This window comes from Mytilus californianus, unplaced genomic scaffold (genome assembly GCF_021869535.1).
Source record: "Mytilus californianus isolate M0D057914Y unplaced genomic scaffold, xbMytCali1.0.p SCAF_6, whole genome shotgun sequence".
Taxonomy (NCBI): domain Eukaryota; kingdom Metazoa; phylum Mollusca; class Bivalvia; order Mytilida; family Mytilidae; genus Mytilus; species Mytilus californianus.
In genome coordinates, this window is record NW_026262712.1 from 13,034,401 (window position 1) to 13,051,144 (window position 16,744).

General features: G+C 33.6%; 1 protein-coding gene across 1 annotated transcript in view; it reads right to left on the reverse strand.

The window, feature by feature from the left end:
• Positions 1–8,679: 8,679 nt before the first annotated feature.
• Positions 8,680–16,744, reverse strand: part of LOC127705347 (putative ankyrin repeat protein RBE_0317) — a 72,878-nt gene continuing 64,813 nt past the window's right edge. Inside the window, exons 7-8 of the mRNA XM_052209657.1 lie at positions 11,684–11,785; positions 8,680–9,036 (exon numbers count right to left, since the gene is read on the reverse strand). Coding sequence (XP_052065617.1) covers positions 8,869–9,036; positions 11,684–11,785 — 270 coding nt within the window. The 3' untranslated portion in view covers positions 8,680–8,868. The remainder of the gene's footprint in view (positions 9,037–11,683; positions 11,786–16,744) is intronic.

Sequence of the window (16,744 nt, forward strand, 5' to 3'; positions counted from 1 at the left end):
ACTGGACAAAAATACATATTCCTGATGTTGTTAGAACAGTAATAGGCAGTCAAATAATTTCATCCTACAAAGCATACTGTTCAGAATCCGACTTTGAACCTTTAGGAAGATCAAGCCTAAACAGCGCTTTGAAGCAGTGTTCAATAGGTCAGCGTAAAAGCCGGTGTGGTTAAGATAATACAACAGCAGATGGTATTACATCTTTTGACAAGCAGATAACTTTGACAGACATAATGGAGGATTTTACCCAAAATGGAGTTTATGATTTAAAGGTATTGTGTTTGTCGGTATATATTTTTTAGTTAGACCCTTATACCATGGGACCACCAGAAATATATGTCAGTATGTAGAACTGGTTTTCATGTAGACAGTTGGTTATAAATTCTCAAAGTTTTCTTGGAGATATATATGTACATAAAAAAATCAATATTTATGAAAATATAAACATCAGTTGTACTAACTATCTTGTTGCCAAAAAAACGATGTCTTAAATGTAAACGGCAAATGATAAGGATTAAAACTATAAGTACTGAATGCTTGAAAACGTATTTGGATGATATACATATATGTTGCTTTTTTTTTGACATTGAATATAGGGGTTAATAGAAAATGAAGGGATATGGAGTAAATGTGCATGGGACAAAATCGCACACAACACATAGAAAAAATAAAAAAAATAATTTATTCCTGTATCTTGACAGTTGTTGGAGGGTCTTCAACAATGAACGAATCATTCACAACCTACAAAAAGGTCAAGACGGCCCTTGTATAAGATGGAAGTGAATGAGGCAACTAACATGTATATATGCTTTGAAAGTCCATGACCTATCTTCACTGAAAGTTCCAGATTATTGAACTCATATAGAGGCACATTTGCATTTACCGGTATATGAAATTCATAAACTTATTTACATGTAATGTATGTCCAAATAATAACTTTATAAACGTTTTAACATCATATTTTTTTTCAGTTCAATTGTCTGCTTGCAATCACCAATACCTCATCAAGCATCATGTCATATTTGCAATCGTACAATTTTCGTTTGCATTTAAAGCAAGTATTACATGTATAAAGAATGATATGAATACTCTTTTTATCTTGCAGGACATTCAACGAAGATTTCGAGCTTCAAAGCGTTACTTGTCTTCTGACTACAGATGGCACATTGAAAGATCATCAAATGTAGCTGATCATTGCATGCATTATGCTCTCAGTGATTCACATGTAAAAGTGTTAGAAGAGAAGTGTGATCATACACATGACGGATCTTGTGAATTTTGTAAAGATATGAGCTCTGTAATTGATGATCTGGAACAGATTGTTATAGATGGGATATTTCTATCAGACAAAATGAAGACTGAATACATGCACGACTTCCAAAGCTGCAAGGAGAAAGTGTTTCAGTGGAAGCAACATGTATTGAGAACTGTCAGTCAAGAACAGGCAAACCATTTGGTTTTAGAGAATCTCCTTCCAAATGAATTGTTTATAGTTATGGATTGGGCTATGAAATTTTTTCCATTGTTTGACCGCGAAAAGCAAACAGATTTGTATGGTAAAAATGGAATTACCTGGCATGTAAGTGTTGTATAATCCCGAGGTATTGATATGAACATGAACACTGACTGTTATGTGCATTTGTTTGACAGTATTCCTCAAGGATGGTATGCTCTTGCTTCAATTATTGAGAGCTTATTAAACTACATAAAAAGCCAAGATGAAACAAAAGATACGGTTTATCTTCGTAGTGATAATGCCTCCTGTTATCACTGTGGACCTGTGATGGCTGCTATTCCTGAAATTTCTAAAAGAACCGGGATCAACATTTCTAGGTATGATTTCAGTGAAGCTAATAGCGGCAAAGACATTTGCGATAGAAGAACTGCTCAAATGAAGATATATGCAAAACGGTTTTGGAATGAAGGGAACAATATTACAACTGCAGAAGAGTTGAAAAAAGCCCTTGAAAAAAATAAAAAGTCAAATCACAAAAATACTGAACTCCGAGGAAAAGTCAAAACGGAAAGTCCCTTATCAAATGGCAAAAATCAAAAGCACAAACACATCAAACGAATGGACAACAACTGTCATACTCCTGACTTGGTACAGACATTTTCTTATGTAGAGAATGATGGATTGAACCTGGTTTTATAGCGCTAAACCTCTCACTTGTATGACAGTCGCATCAAATTCCATTATATTGACAACGATGCGTGGATAAAACAAACAGCCATAATAGGTAAACATGTCAAAATAGGGGTACAACAGTCAACACCGTGTCACAATCTTTATCACAACAAAAACAAAAAAATATTTAACAAAGAAGCACAAAAAAGCATATATCACATTTAACAACCTCGTTCATTGCTTACTTATTTTTGTATTTTATTTGTGTATGCCAAATCAACCCATAATGGATCGAAGGATTTTATGCACTGGGACCGAATTGTAATTTTAACATTAACTCTGGCGTAGAATTGCGTGTTTGACGTCAGAATGAAAACGTCACACAGGTAGAGATATAAAATAATTGTGTCGTTCAAAGTATGCAAAAATTATAATAGAACAATAACACAATGGCGGGATAATTAAAGTACAGAGACACGTCATTTGTATCAAAGAAACATAAAAAGTCACACGGACAAAGCACACAAGTAAAAATGAAAAATAATATAAACAACACAATGACGGGATGCATAAGTACAGAGCCAGGTCAAATGTATATCACCAAAAACAGACCAAACAGTAAAAGTAATATTAATAAAGACAAATAAAAGAACACTTAAACACGTTATTAAGATGATAAACAGCGTCAGTACGCAGAATCTATACTTCAAGACCATCATGTATTATTTGTGAAGTTGAAGTGAAAGTTACAGTGGTATCATGAACACACATGTTTATGTTGCTGAAGTTGATTTTAGTGCACAGACTATGAAAAAATGTTCAATACCAAATATTAATATGTACAACAATTTCAGATTTGAGATTGGAGGTCTTAGAATGTGGCAAGCGTATGATATTGGAGTAGGTGTCTTTACATTGTGTGTATGTTATCCAGGGATTTGCATAAGATGTCAAATAGAAAACAAGATGGAACAAATCGTAAGGTCAGTAGAAAATGAAAACTAGCCAAGTGGTCTAGGATGTTTAATAATTTTAAGTTTCTACATGCAGAAGAAGCCACATTTTTTAATCATCTTCCTCACAGTCACATTTAAAGTATGCTATACTAATGTAAAAAACCGTTTTGAAATAAAAGTTTTCTGCTTACCAAACAGTGCCAAAGAAAAAAAAACAAGTAAATAACTTTCACTGACCAAATATACACTCGGCCAGGGTGATGGAAAATTGGAAAGCCCTAGTAAAAAATTAAAGAAAAACAAAATATAATTAAAACAACTTTGACACTCATATTGTTTGGGCCTAGGTGCATTGTCCTCTCCTTTTCTAGAAACATTCTCCGAGTTACTCATGACGGAGATACATGAAACATTGTTAATACATATATATTTTCTCTTTTATTATCGGATTAGTCTATGCTGATCTCATCCTGTACCGCTCTTACAAAAATCCGGTATCACGCCTGTCATGTCTCAGCCGGAGTCATCAGCGACGTCAAAATGTTTCAGCCGGACTTATCACAGACGTTAGATTGATTCAACTGAAGTTATCACTACTACATGGACGACTAAAAAACATCGAAAACAGTACGATTTGACAAGGAAATTCTCCTTCAATCATTTCCGATAAACTATTTATAAGATTTTTTTGCATATTGATGATATATTGAAATACCAGCTGCTCTACAAAATATAAAGCATTTTAGGTCTTTCGATGAGCTTTCTTGCCAAAAATGCTATGTATTGTGGCTTGCAGTTGATATTTCACGATATCATTGTGCAGATGACCTGATAATAGATACTTATCTTACTCTCACTTAGAAAGTACATGTACATGTATATGTATATTACAATGCATAATGTTTTGGTGAAATGATAAGGCAACATATTATGTTTCTAATGGCCCTAATTCTTGATGGGAAGTAACAGAAAGCAAAGTTTCTTTTTTCTTTTGGTGTAAGAACACACTATTGAAATAATATTGGATTAGAAGTGTACAATGTTAAACCTAAACTACTATTTAGACTGTACTCTTTATATGTTTACTTTACTTACATTGTAGATACTGGAGATGCAAACAGTTACAAGAAAAGGAATGAGTAAAATTAGACCAAAAAAGAGGAAGCACAGTGAAATGAATAACGAAAAGGTTTGCATTTGTAATCTCATTAAGTTCATAATACAATATGAATAATAAGATGTGATAATAATGCCAATGAGACAACTCTCCATCTAAGACATAATGTTACAGTATGGCCTTCAACATATAGCCTTGGCTCTTATTGAACAGTAAGCTATAAAACCCCTAAAATGACCAGTATAAAACAATTCAAATGGGAAAGCCAATGGCCTAATTTTATGGTTATACAAACTAGGTAACAAAAAGCCATATGAGCTACACCAACAAACAACAACCACTGAACAACAGGCTTCTTACTTCATTCTAAAATTCTTTTGTTACATGTGTCACATAAGGCAAAAGCAAACACTCTAACTGCTTTCTGTCTCACAATGGGGGTATTTTTGTTTGTCCTGTTTGTGTTAACTTAGTTTTGAAGATGTCCATCATTCTTTTGGACTGACTTGAGATAAACGTTCATTTTACATGAATGTTTAATTTAGTAAAATCACCTTGCCTTGCTCAAAGATCACTAAAGTTATTACTAGGATAAATTTTACATTTTTAAAAACTGAGTTATGTAAAAATTACTTTCTTATCTGTTATCACCTATATTTAGAAGAGATAAAAGCATTGGAAATATGTGTTAATGACTAGTATATTTTACCGGAAAGGAATGAAACTTGAGATGTTGAAGAAATGAATGATCAGAACACAGAGGAAATTGCTGCTAGTCATGACCAGATAAATCAGGTGAAGAGATACATATTTTCTTTTGTTGTCAACATCACTATCCTTTCCTCTTTGGGGTCTTGGTGGCCAAGTGGTCTAAGAAGTTTTACTACTGTAATTAGTAGCCAGTCAACACTGAGGTTCTGCGTTCGAACCCCGCCTGTGTGGGTGCACTCGACTCCAATCTTAATTGACAAGGATTGTCAGTTGTCCTATCGAAGGTCGGTGGTTTTCTGTAGGCACTCCGGCTTCCTCCACCAATAAAACCTGGGCGCCACGAAATAGCCCAAAAGTGGCGCTTGAAAGTGGCGTTAAAACACCAACAATCAATCAATCAATCCTTTCCTCTTTAGAAATATAATTGATGTATGGAATAATTGTAAGGTTTATATGTTTGTCTGGCAGGTGTAATTTGACCTTGACCTAATTTTCATGGTTGGTCAATGTTAAATTTTTAGTTTGGATAGTTTTATACGACCGCTAAATTTTGTTGGCATCGTATAATGCTATTATGTCGTCTGCGTCGTCGTCGTCGTCGTCCGAAGACTAATTTGGTTTCCGGACAATTACTTTAGTTTTAGTGAATGGATCTCTATGAAATTTTACCACAAGGTTCCGTATCACTAAGGGAAGGCTGGGATTGAGTTTTGGGGTAATTGCCCTAATCGTTCAGGAATTAGGGGCAAAAAGGGGCCAAATCAAGCATTTTTCTAGTTTACAGACAATAACTTGTGTTTAAGTGTATGGATCTCTCTAAAATTGTACTACAAGGTTCCATACCACAAATGGAAGGCTGGGGTTAAGTTTGGGGGTAATTACTTTAAAAGGTGGAGGGGGAGGAGGGGTTCAAAATGTTGGAGGGATTTGTTTTTCCAATTTTTTGGGGGGGTCATTTTTTTCTTCACAATTTTGAAATCTTCTATTTCACAGTATTGCACAATAGCAAGAAATCTTCAATTGCACAATATTGCGCAATAGCAAGAAATTTTCAATCGCACAGTATTGCGCAATAGCACAGTATTGTACAATAGCACAGTATTGGGCAAAAGCAAGAAATCTTCGATTGCACAGTATTGCACAATAGCACATTATTGCGCAATAGCAAGAAATCTTCAATTGCACAGTATTGCACAATAACAAAAACTCTTCAATTGCATAGTATTGCGCAATAGCACAGTATTTAACAATAGCAAGAAATCTTCAATTGCACAGTATTGCGCATGAGCACAGTATTGCGCAATAGCAAGACATCTTCAATTGAAAACTAATACAAATGATTTAACCAATTTCATTTCAATGGGATTGATTAAGGCTTTAATTATTCGGGGTTCTAACCTTGTATTTTTTTTTTGGATATTGGGCCTCATTTTTTAAATGGTCTACATTGAGGTCAAAAGGGTCGACAATTAAAAAACTGAATTATTGCGGCTGTATGATTTGCTGAATCTTATTGTGCATTTAATTTTTTCATTTTGGGCCCTGTTTTTAAATAGGTCTATGTTAGTGTTTGAAGGGTCCAAAATTAAACTTTGTTTGATTTCGACTAAAATTAATTTGTTTGTGTTTTTTATATGCTGAGTCTAACCATGTTGTTAGATTTTTGATATCAGACCATTCTAGGTAAATTAAATGTCCCATTTCAAATTTTTAAGGACTTTGACCACATTTATTTTGAGTCAGAAACCTATATTATGTCAAAAATTTGATCACATTCCAAATTCAGACAGTATCAAGCTTGAATATTGTGTGCAAATTTGGTCCAGCTGTTCAAGGTTCAACCTCTGCGGTCGTATCAGGCTGCGCTCAGCGAAGCATTTTATTCAGATTTGGTCCGAGAACACACTATCAGCATAAATTTAATTGAGAACACTAGAACAGGCTAAACATTTCAGTGGGTCCACTTTTGTTCAAATTTTGTGAAGCTTGTATACATGCACATGATGTATAATTTATATTATACTAAAGTGAATTCTGTTTTTTGGTATCTCCATGCACAAGGCTTGTTTTTTTCATAAAATAGAAAATGAAATCATTTAGAAAAAAATAGAAAAAATCAACAAATTGATTTAAAATTTGGAACATGTAAATTTGTGAGAAGCCACAAAAAAATAGGTACCCACAAATTTGTTCAAAGTATTTATAGTGATTTAATTCTGCTGTATTTACTCATTCACTTCTTCAAAATGAAAATATTTTTTTTTTTGCAAAATGATGACTATACTGGTGGTGAATTTGGCCTGACATTTGTGTGTCTTCAAGAATACAACATCCATCAGAAAACCACAATGTCAAGCACACTGTTCTGGTCAAAGTTTGATGGAGCAGCAAATGCACTAACATCAAAGAATCAATGACAAGTGTTTTGTAAAAAATCCACCGATCAGACATCACAGACTACACAATGTACATTAAATGCAGGATGGTCATTGAAAGGAAAAAGAATGAATAAGAAGTTTAGCATTGCTGTGAAAGACTTTTTACTAAAGTTATTCGTGGAAGGTGAACAAACTGGCAGAAAATACACTCCAACTGAGGCTTCCAAAAAAAAAAGATTTGTCAGGGATGAAAATGGAAACAGGCTTTTTTTACCGGAAGAATGGTTGAGTACACAGCAAGTGCAGGGATTATTTTCTAGATTTGTCAATCAATCTGGAAGAACTGTTATAGAGGAATCTGATGATGAATTGAATGATGTTATTATAGAAATTACTTGGCAGGACTCAAGGATAATGTTTACTTTCTGCTGGAACTAAAATATGTATCACAAAAGTTTGGCCAACCTATTGTGACATTCCTTCATATTTGCATTTTTTATAGATTTGCTTCATAATTTTTTACCCAATCATAGTATGTGTACAATATTATAAAGAAGAGATAGGGTGTTAATATCCATGACATATACATGTTTTTGCATGAATCATATCAATGTATCAGGGTTTAAGCTGAGTTGCTGAGTTAAGGGATCACCTGAAGCACGCCTTCGGGTGTGGGATTTTTTCGCTGTGTTGAAGACCCATTGGTGACCTTCGGTTGTTTTTTTACTCTTTGTTCTGGTTGTTGTCTCTTGACACATTCCCCATTTCTGTCGATAATGCGGAATCAATTGCGCATCATCTACACATTAATGAAACCAAAGTATTCTGTGATAACTACGGAAAAGAATATACCATTCAGGGATAAATAGATTGTAAAACTGTGGGCGTAGTGTATGCAAAAAACCGTACAAAAATGCGATAAAATTATATGTGTAGGACAAACTGACTGTCAATAAACTGTATCAAAGGATGTAATTCACCTTTAAAAAAAAAGAACAAACAAAACAAACGACCCAGTAGCAAACCACCTCGTACAACATAACCATTCGGTTGAACATATAAAAATTATTGCAATAATATTTTACCGAAAAATAAAGAAGCCATTTGGATTAAAAATTTAAAACATTAGAGCCGGACGAACTGAACACTATGTACGACCGGAAGTAAAAAATGTTTATGAAAAATAAAAAAAGCGCGACAAATGCACGTCATAGAAGTTATTGTAACGTAATGAATCAATGCGATTTGACTGATGTTTCAATGTTGTGATTTAATTCAAACAAAGGAGACCGTAATCATGGTAATTGTAAAAACGTACGGAAACTTGTTTTACAGTTTTTATTTTATTTACATATATATGCAAGTCTTTAAAAAAGGTAATCCTGCAAATTTGTTATGTATCCGATCGTCCATAATAGGTAAGAATGCGCATATATGGAAAATATTATAAATGTCATGTTCGGCCGATGATTTTGCAATACGATTGTATAACATCATCGTCGTATATAACCATCTTATATTGGTATTGTTGCGCATATTTTAGGACTTATATATGTAAACGGACTTAAGGGTTTAAGATTACAGTTTATGTTTTACTGACAGTGCCATCTGCCTTTTCAATGGTTGATAATACATACTGCATACCGTATTTTTTTCATTTGGATCTACATCTGTTCTGTTTAATAAGGATTGAACTATTTCGATATCTCTGTTTAGAACAGCTGAGAATAACGGAGTTTTCCCACTCTAAAATAAAAAGGTAAACGCATAAGATACACAAAGCTTATCAAATACAGTTGTAGGCAAGACATTACCAGTTATTTTTCTTGAAAACAAAAGCTAATGACAGATGAACATTATGAAATATGATCTTTGTAAATAAGAACTATTTCAAAAAATGATACATACCTATATGTTAACACACGTAGAAAGGAAAGAGTCCATGCTCAAATACGAAAGGGTAAAACCACGTTAATTAAATTAGCTGACAAAGTTGTATCTAAAATTTGGTCAAATAGTAGAAGGTCATCAATGTTCGTTTCGACATGTCATGGAAATCTTTTTAAAAGCATTATGTTAGTGTGTACCCCTTTTTATTAGAGATAATCAGGAAGCTTTAAACCATTTTCTTTAATTATAATTAGTATACGTTAAAGTAACAAGCTTACATGCTATAATTTTCCCTTATGTAGGTCTTGATAAGAAGAACGTTGGATTTAGCGTAACTTTGTAGAAAGACACAATTATTACACGTAATAATCATTGATTACATGCTTATAATTTGGTCTCGTCTACTCCACACATTGAACTTATTTCTCGTGTCCTAATCAGATGATGAGTCACTTTTAACGAATAAATTAACAAATGTGAAGAAAAAAAAACCAAGGAAAACAAATGCAATATACATAAAATACCATGGCATAGGAGTACAATAAATACCTTATTTCTAAAACAACCTACAGGATCAGATGATGTCATAACTTAATGTCATACTTTTAGTTGAATGATACACACAAATATTTGATTTTATTAGATAAGTTTTAGTATATGGAGAAGGGTGGGGTTTCAGATTACGTATTCGGTTATTTATGTTTGATGGTTGTTTGATAACTTTCTAATGTCGTAACTACAAAATTGTTCAAACCCATGCACTTTTCCCCGAATGTGCCCTACCGAATAAGACTTATTACTGGGTTTATACTAACATGAAAAAACATGACGGGTGCCACATATAGAGCATGATCTGCCTATCCTTCTGGAACACCTGAGATCAACACGACGGGTGCCACATGTAGAACATGATCTGCCTACCCTTCTGGAACACCTGAGATCAACACGACGGGTGCCACATGTAGAGTATGATCTGCCTACCCTTCTGAAACACCTGATGTTAACACGACGGGTGCCACATGTAGAGCCGGATCTGCTTACCCTTCCGGAGCACCTGAGATAAACACGACGGGAGCCACATGTAGAGCAGGATCTGCGCACCCTTCCGGAACACCTGAGATCAACACGACGAGTGCCACATGTAGAGCCGGATCTGCTTACCCTTCTGGAACACCTGAGATCAACACGACGAGTGCCACATGTAGAGCTGGATCTGCTTACCCTTCCGGAGCACCTGAGATAAACACGACGGGAGCCACATGTAGAGCAGGATCTGCGCACCCTTCCGGAACACCTGAGATCAACACCACGGGTGCCACATGTAGAGCAGGATCTGCTTACCCTTCCGGAGTTTTTAGTGAGGTTCGTGTCGCTCAATCTTTAGTTTTATATGTTGTGCTTTGTGTACTATTGTTTGTCTGTTGGTCTTTTTCTTTTTTAGCCATGGCGTTGTCAGTTTATTTTCGACTGATGAAAATTAATGTCCTTTGGTATCTTTCGTCTCTCTTTGACTGTCACAATTACGTGTTTGTTGACAAATACAATAGTTCGGTGTCTCCATCGCTAGCAACATGTTTCGCGGTCTTAGAAGTGTATATACATATATAGTTGTTTCACCTGAAATATTACTGATTATGACCTTTTGACTGAGTGTGGATTCGAATGCCAGATGATGCATGAAAACAGGAGATGCTAACTCTGTCGATACACTCGGTTTTGCTCCTTTCAAATTTCCCGCCATTCACTCATTTTTTTTCTGACCTGGATTTGTCTCTTCTAAATTTGGTACCTGTTCTATATGAATATTCTGGTGGTTGACCCATTTCAAACTTAAAACATCGAAATAGATTGTTCTGCATATTGTATATAGTTTGTAATTTGAAATGGTGAATGTATTTTACTAACACACATAATCACATACATACACATATCCATCTCTGCTTATTCTTAGTTACGTTATTTTGACATATATGCATTGGAACCTAACACAGCAATAGAACAATAACTATCACATATTGGCTCATGTATAAATAATTATCATTAATGCATCTGTGCAAATGAACAAAGCGTAAAAAATCTGGAAAAAAACTTTTAACTTAATAACTTTTCTATGTTCTTAAAAATCACACTTTTACAGCTGAGTGTAAATGTGTTAAAGATATTCATGTCGTTTCATACAAGTGAAATATTTAGCTAGCTATAAAACCAGGATTAATTCACCATTTTCTACATGTCAGGAATATGACAGTTGTTATCCATTCACGTGATGTGTTTGAGCTTCTGATTTTGCCATTTGCTTAAGGACTTTCCGTTTAGAATTTACCTCGGAGTTTTGTTATTTTACTTTTGATTTTATGTTTACATCTTTTTCCCTTTAAATATTTAAGTATGTTGCGAAAGTGTGTATGATTAAGCTAAGAACATTGTGTTTAAAATGAATTTGATTGTTGTCTGAGCCGATTAAACGAACATGGAGATTCCTAATAAGAACAACTTTTCATACCTTATTTACTTTATTTGGATCTATATCTGTTCTTCCTAATAACAATTGGACAATATCAAGGTGTTCATAAATAGTAGCTATGTGTAAGGTAGTATCACCGTACTGAAATGAAAAGGTTGCACTGTTCATTTTATCATATGAAGGTGAAAAAAACAACAGTGTCATACAAATGATCAGAGTACAAAACACACCGTTGGCCAACATTTCGAGATTAATGAATTTCAAAATCGTTTCTATAAATGTGTCCTTCTTTTACAAAACAACGTAAGGGCGTGTAACCGTACTGAAATAGAAAGGTTGACATGTTCATAGCATCTATACAAACATATACAAATGGGTGATTTTCCAGAAATGGTTTAATCATGAAAAAAAACTATCCACTCTCAGCATACGCTAAGTCGACATCTGAATTAGGAAATCCTTTTTTTGATAAATTACAATCACTCTGAAACTGTGTATGACCATATGCTTGATAGTTTGAGAACAAAAACCATTGATTTAGAGCAAGCTTTCAAAATATTATACTCAGAATGGAATAATTGGGAAAAACATAACAAATTCGATATACAAATGAGGTCAACTTTATACAAGCTTGGTATGGAGTTAAAGTTAGTGATTAAAGAGAAACTTTAAGATTTACATTTAAAATTTTAATGAGTTATCAAGCGGATTTAGATGGTGACATACACATGATACATATAGAGACCTTAATGTTTACACAAATAATTCAGAGATAATTACTTGCACAGATTAATTCATTTAGATCCGACTTGTTTAATTACTGATAAAACAGTAAATTAATGCTACAGTATACAAAAGAACATAAATATTTGCTCCTGATATGACATTTTTAATGCTAAATATTCTGCTGAAAATGTACAAGGGTTGAGTGTTTGAACACTTGTTGACTGGCACTTTGTATTGGAAACAAATCTGAATATAGAAAGCGTTAATGACAGCAGTTGTGTAAATATTGTGGAAAAAAACATTAACGCTGTTCATTAAATTCGAAACCAAATATAGAAGGTTAAAAAAAGTGATCTCATAAGTTCCTTGATAAAGAATTCAATGAATTGCTTAAAAATAGTACATGTAAAAATAACACACAGATATAATATAAGTTCTCACATTTTGCTGATGATAAAATTATAATTTTAAAGAAAGGTCCAAAGTTCTTATGAGACGTTTTAGATGAATAAAAGTGTATGCAATACATTCAGGGTTTACTATTGTGTATGTTGATATGGATAACATTACTTATTTTAACCGGTTTACAATCTTAAACAGACTTAAACAAAAATCTGTTACAAAACAACTATAGTGAAGGTAAGTTGAAAATGATAGCCCTCAAGAGTAAAACATACAAATAATCAAATATTGTTTGAAAGTTAAGATATTTCTAGTATACAAGTAACGTGTTCAAAGTCAAGTTATGTTGGTTTGAATTAAACGATGTTACAAGCAAACATTTCCAAAAAGAAGAAAACAAAAAGAGACAAGGGGAAAACGTATTACTAACCAATTTTATATTTGAAATCAGGAATATATAAAACAAATAGTTATGAATGAAAAATTGTGATTAAGAAAGAGCCTTATCTGATTTAAAATTGAAAATATTAATTACCAGTAGTTCAACAGGTGAGTTTAAGCCTAGGTACTCGTACTTATGAAACTGTCAAGATAGACAATAGTAAACCAATGGGCATATGTTTTATTTTTATATCAGACTAACATATTTTATGTTCTCAAATGAATTGAAATATTTTGTTTTCAATAAAATTGAGAATGGAAACGGGGAATGCGTCAAATAGACAACAACCCGACCTAAGAGCAGAAAACAGCCCTAGGCCACAAATGAGTCTTCAACACAGCGAGAAAATCCCACACCCGGATGCGGGCTTCAGCTGGCCCCTAAACAAAAATGTGTACTAGTTTATTGAAAATGGACGTCACACTAAACCCCGATCCATATAAATGAACTGAAATTAAAAAAAAAAAACATACAAGACTAGCAATGGCACTAGGTTCCTGACTTTGGACAGGCGCAAAAATGAGGCTGGGTTAAACATGTTTTATGAGATCCCAACCCTCTCCCTATACCTCTAGCCAATGTAGAATAAATAAACACACAGCAATACACACAGTGCAATTCAGTTTAAAAGAAGTTTCAAGCATTAACATTTAGGGTCTAACTTTGGATAAATAGAACACATTACAATATATCTATCTATATTTATATTTGGTGCATGAGTTATTGCTAGATTTTTGTTTAATTTAAAAACAAGTTGAGCCTAATTGATTGATTTTGATCAGACTCGTGTAATTATAAGAAACAGCCAATCAATATATGCTGTTCTACAGACTACAAAAGAAAACAAAATTAACAGGTGTTTTTACTTTTAAAAAACATTTGTTTATTTCCGATAGGACTTATTTATTTTAATCTGTATCATATGTACACTTCCGGTGAATTTAATTTGTTACGTTATTTATGTTTTTGCAACACTATCACATCCTCAGTTATGCAGGGTTACAATCTTTAGACTTTAATCAAATACGTAGTGGTTGTATATACATGACTTCATGAATGACGTTTGTCTTGGTATTTGTTTTGTTGTTGTTGTTGGAATATAATTGTTTTTACCCCTCTGGTATTTAGTATTTTGCTGAGATATGTATTGATATTATAAGCAACATTGTGCTGACATTGATTTTGATGGACAATTTAACAAAGTCGGACAAACCTGAAAAGAACCTCATTCAATGCCTTATTTTCTCTATTTGGATCGATTGATGTTCTTTCTAGTAACAACTGAAATATGTTGAGGTGTCCACCTCTAGCAGCTGAGTGTAAAAGAGTTTCACCAGCCTGATATAAGAAGGTTGCAATGTTCATAGTATATTACGTTAGTATAAAAAAAACTCGTAGAAATGATTTGAGAACATAACATTAAAATAGTATTGTTTGTCATAGACTCTTGTACTGAGATGACCGCTGATTTCCAATTCGATGTCTAAAAATGACACAAAGGAAGCCGTGTCTGTTGTTTCTTTAATTTCTAGTTCTGACGGATATACTAATGGAACCCAATCAGAAAAGTTTGGATTGTTTATTGACTGTCACAATTAAGTGTTTGTTGACCAATACAATGTTTCGGTGTCTCATATCACTAGCAACATTTTTCGCGATCTTAGAAATGTATATACAAATATAATCTGAAACATAAACGGTACCAATTTTTCTGCACCAGATGCGCATTTCGACAATCAATGTCACTTCAGTGATGCTCGAGGCCAAAATATTTGAAAATCCAAAGCTTATTAAAAATATGAAGAGCTATAAACAAAAAAGGACCAAAAAGTATAGCCAAAGCCGGGCAATGAATCAGAACTTTGCATGAAAGAGATACATTCCTTAATTCTAAATAATTTCCAAAATTTTGTAACAGCAAATTTTGATAACATAAATCCGTATTTTCGTGCCAGTACCAAAGAATTGGCTACTGGGCTGGTGATACCCTCAGGGACCATCAGTCCACCAACAGAGGCATCGACCCAGTGGTAATAACATAAACGGTACCAATTTTTCTGCACCAGATGCGCATTTCGACAATCAATGTCTCTTCAGTGATGCTCGAGGCCAAAATATTTGAAAATCCAAAGCTTATTAAAAATATGTAGAGCTATAAACAAAAAAGAACCAAAAAGTATAGCCAAAGCCGGGGAAGGAATCAGAGCTTTGCATGAGGGAGATACATTCCTTTATTTAAAATAAGCGCATTTCGACAATCAATGAAATATTACCGATTATGACCTTCGGACTGAGTGTAGATTCGAATGCCAGATGACGCATGAAAACAGGAGATGCTAACTCTGTCGATACACCTGGTCTTGCTCCTTTTAAATTTCCAGCCATTCACTTATTTTATTTTTCTGACCTGGATTTGTCTCTTCTAAATTTGATATCTGTTCTATATGATTATTATAGTTGTAGACCCATTTCAAATTTAAAACATCGAAATAGATTGTTCTGCATATTGTATATAGTTTGTAATTTGTAATGGTGAATGTATTTTACTAATACACATATTCACATACATAAACATATCAATCTCTGCTTATTCATAGTTACGTTATTTTTACATATACTAAACTACTGGAAGTGTTTTACGACCTTGATTGGATATACATCCCTCGCACGGTCGGTTTTGCATATATGCATTGGAATCTAACAAAATTGAACGATAACTATGATGTATTGGCTCATGCATGAATAATTATTATAAATGCATCTGTGTAAATGAACAAAGCGTAAAAAAAAAAACCAGGAAACACACTTTTAACTTAATAAGTTTTCCATTTCCTTAAAAATCACTCTTTTACAGCTGAGTGTAAATGGGGTTGAAGATATGTATGTCTTTGTATTCTATTGATTTAATGTATTACACTTTTTCCCCTTTGCAAATTTAGGTATTTTTCGAAGGTGTGTAAATATTAAGCTAAGAACATCGTGTTGAAAATTTATTTGATTGTTGTCTGAGCCGATTAAACGAACGTAGAGATTCCTGGTAAGAACACCTTTCCATACCGTATTTACTTTGTTTGGATATATATCTGTTCTTTTTATTAACAATTGGACTATGACGATGCGTCCTGTTTTTACAGAACAATGTAAGGTAGTGTAACCGAACCGAAATAGAAAGGTTGACATGTTCATATCATTTATAGAAACAAATAAAAATGGGAGATTTTCCAGAAATAGTCTGATTATAAAAAAAAAATCTACTCTCAGCCCACAATACGCTAAGTCAACATCTGAATTAGGAAATCCTTTTTTTTATTAATTACAATTACTCTGAAACTGTTTATGGCCATATGCTTGATAGTTTGTGAACACCATTGATTGGGAGCAAGCTTTAAACATATTATACTTAGAACGGAATGATTGGGAAAACATAACTAACTAATTCGATATTTCAAATGAGGTCAACTTCATACAAACTTGGTATGAAGTTAAAGTTAGTGATTAAAGGAAAACTTTAGGATTAACGTTTAAAATTT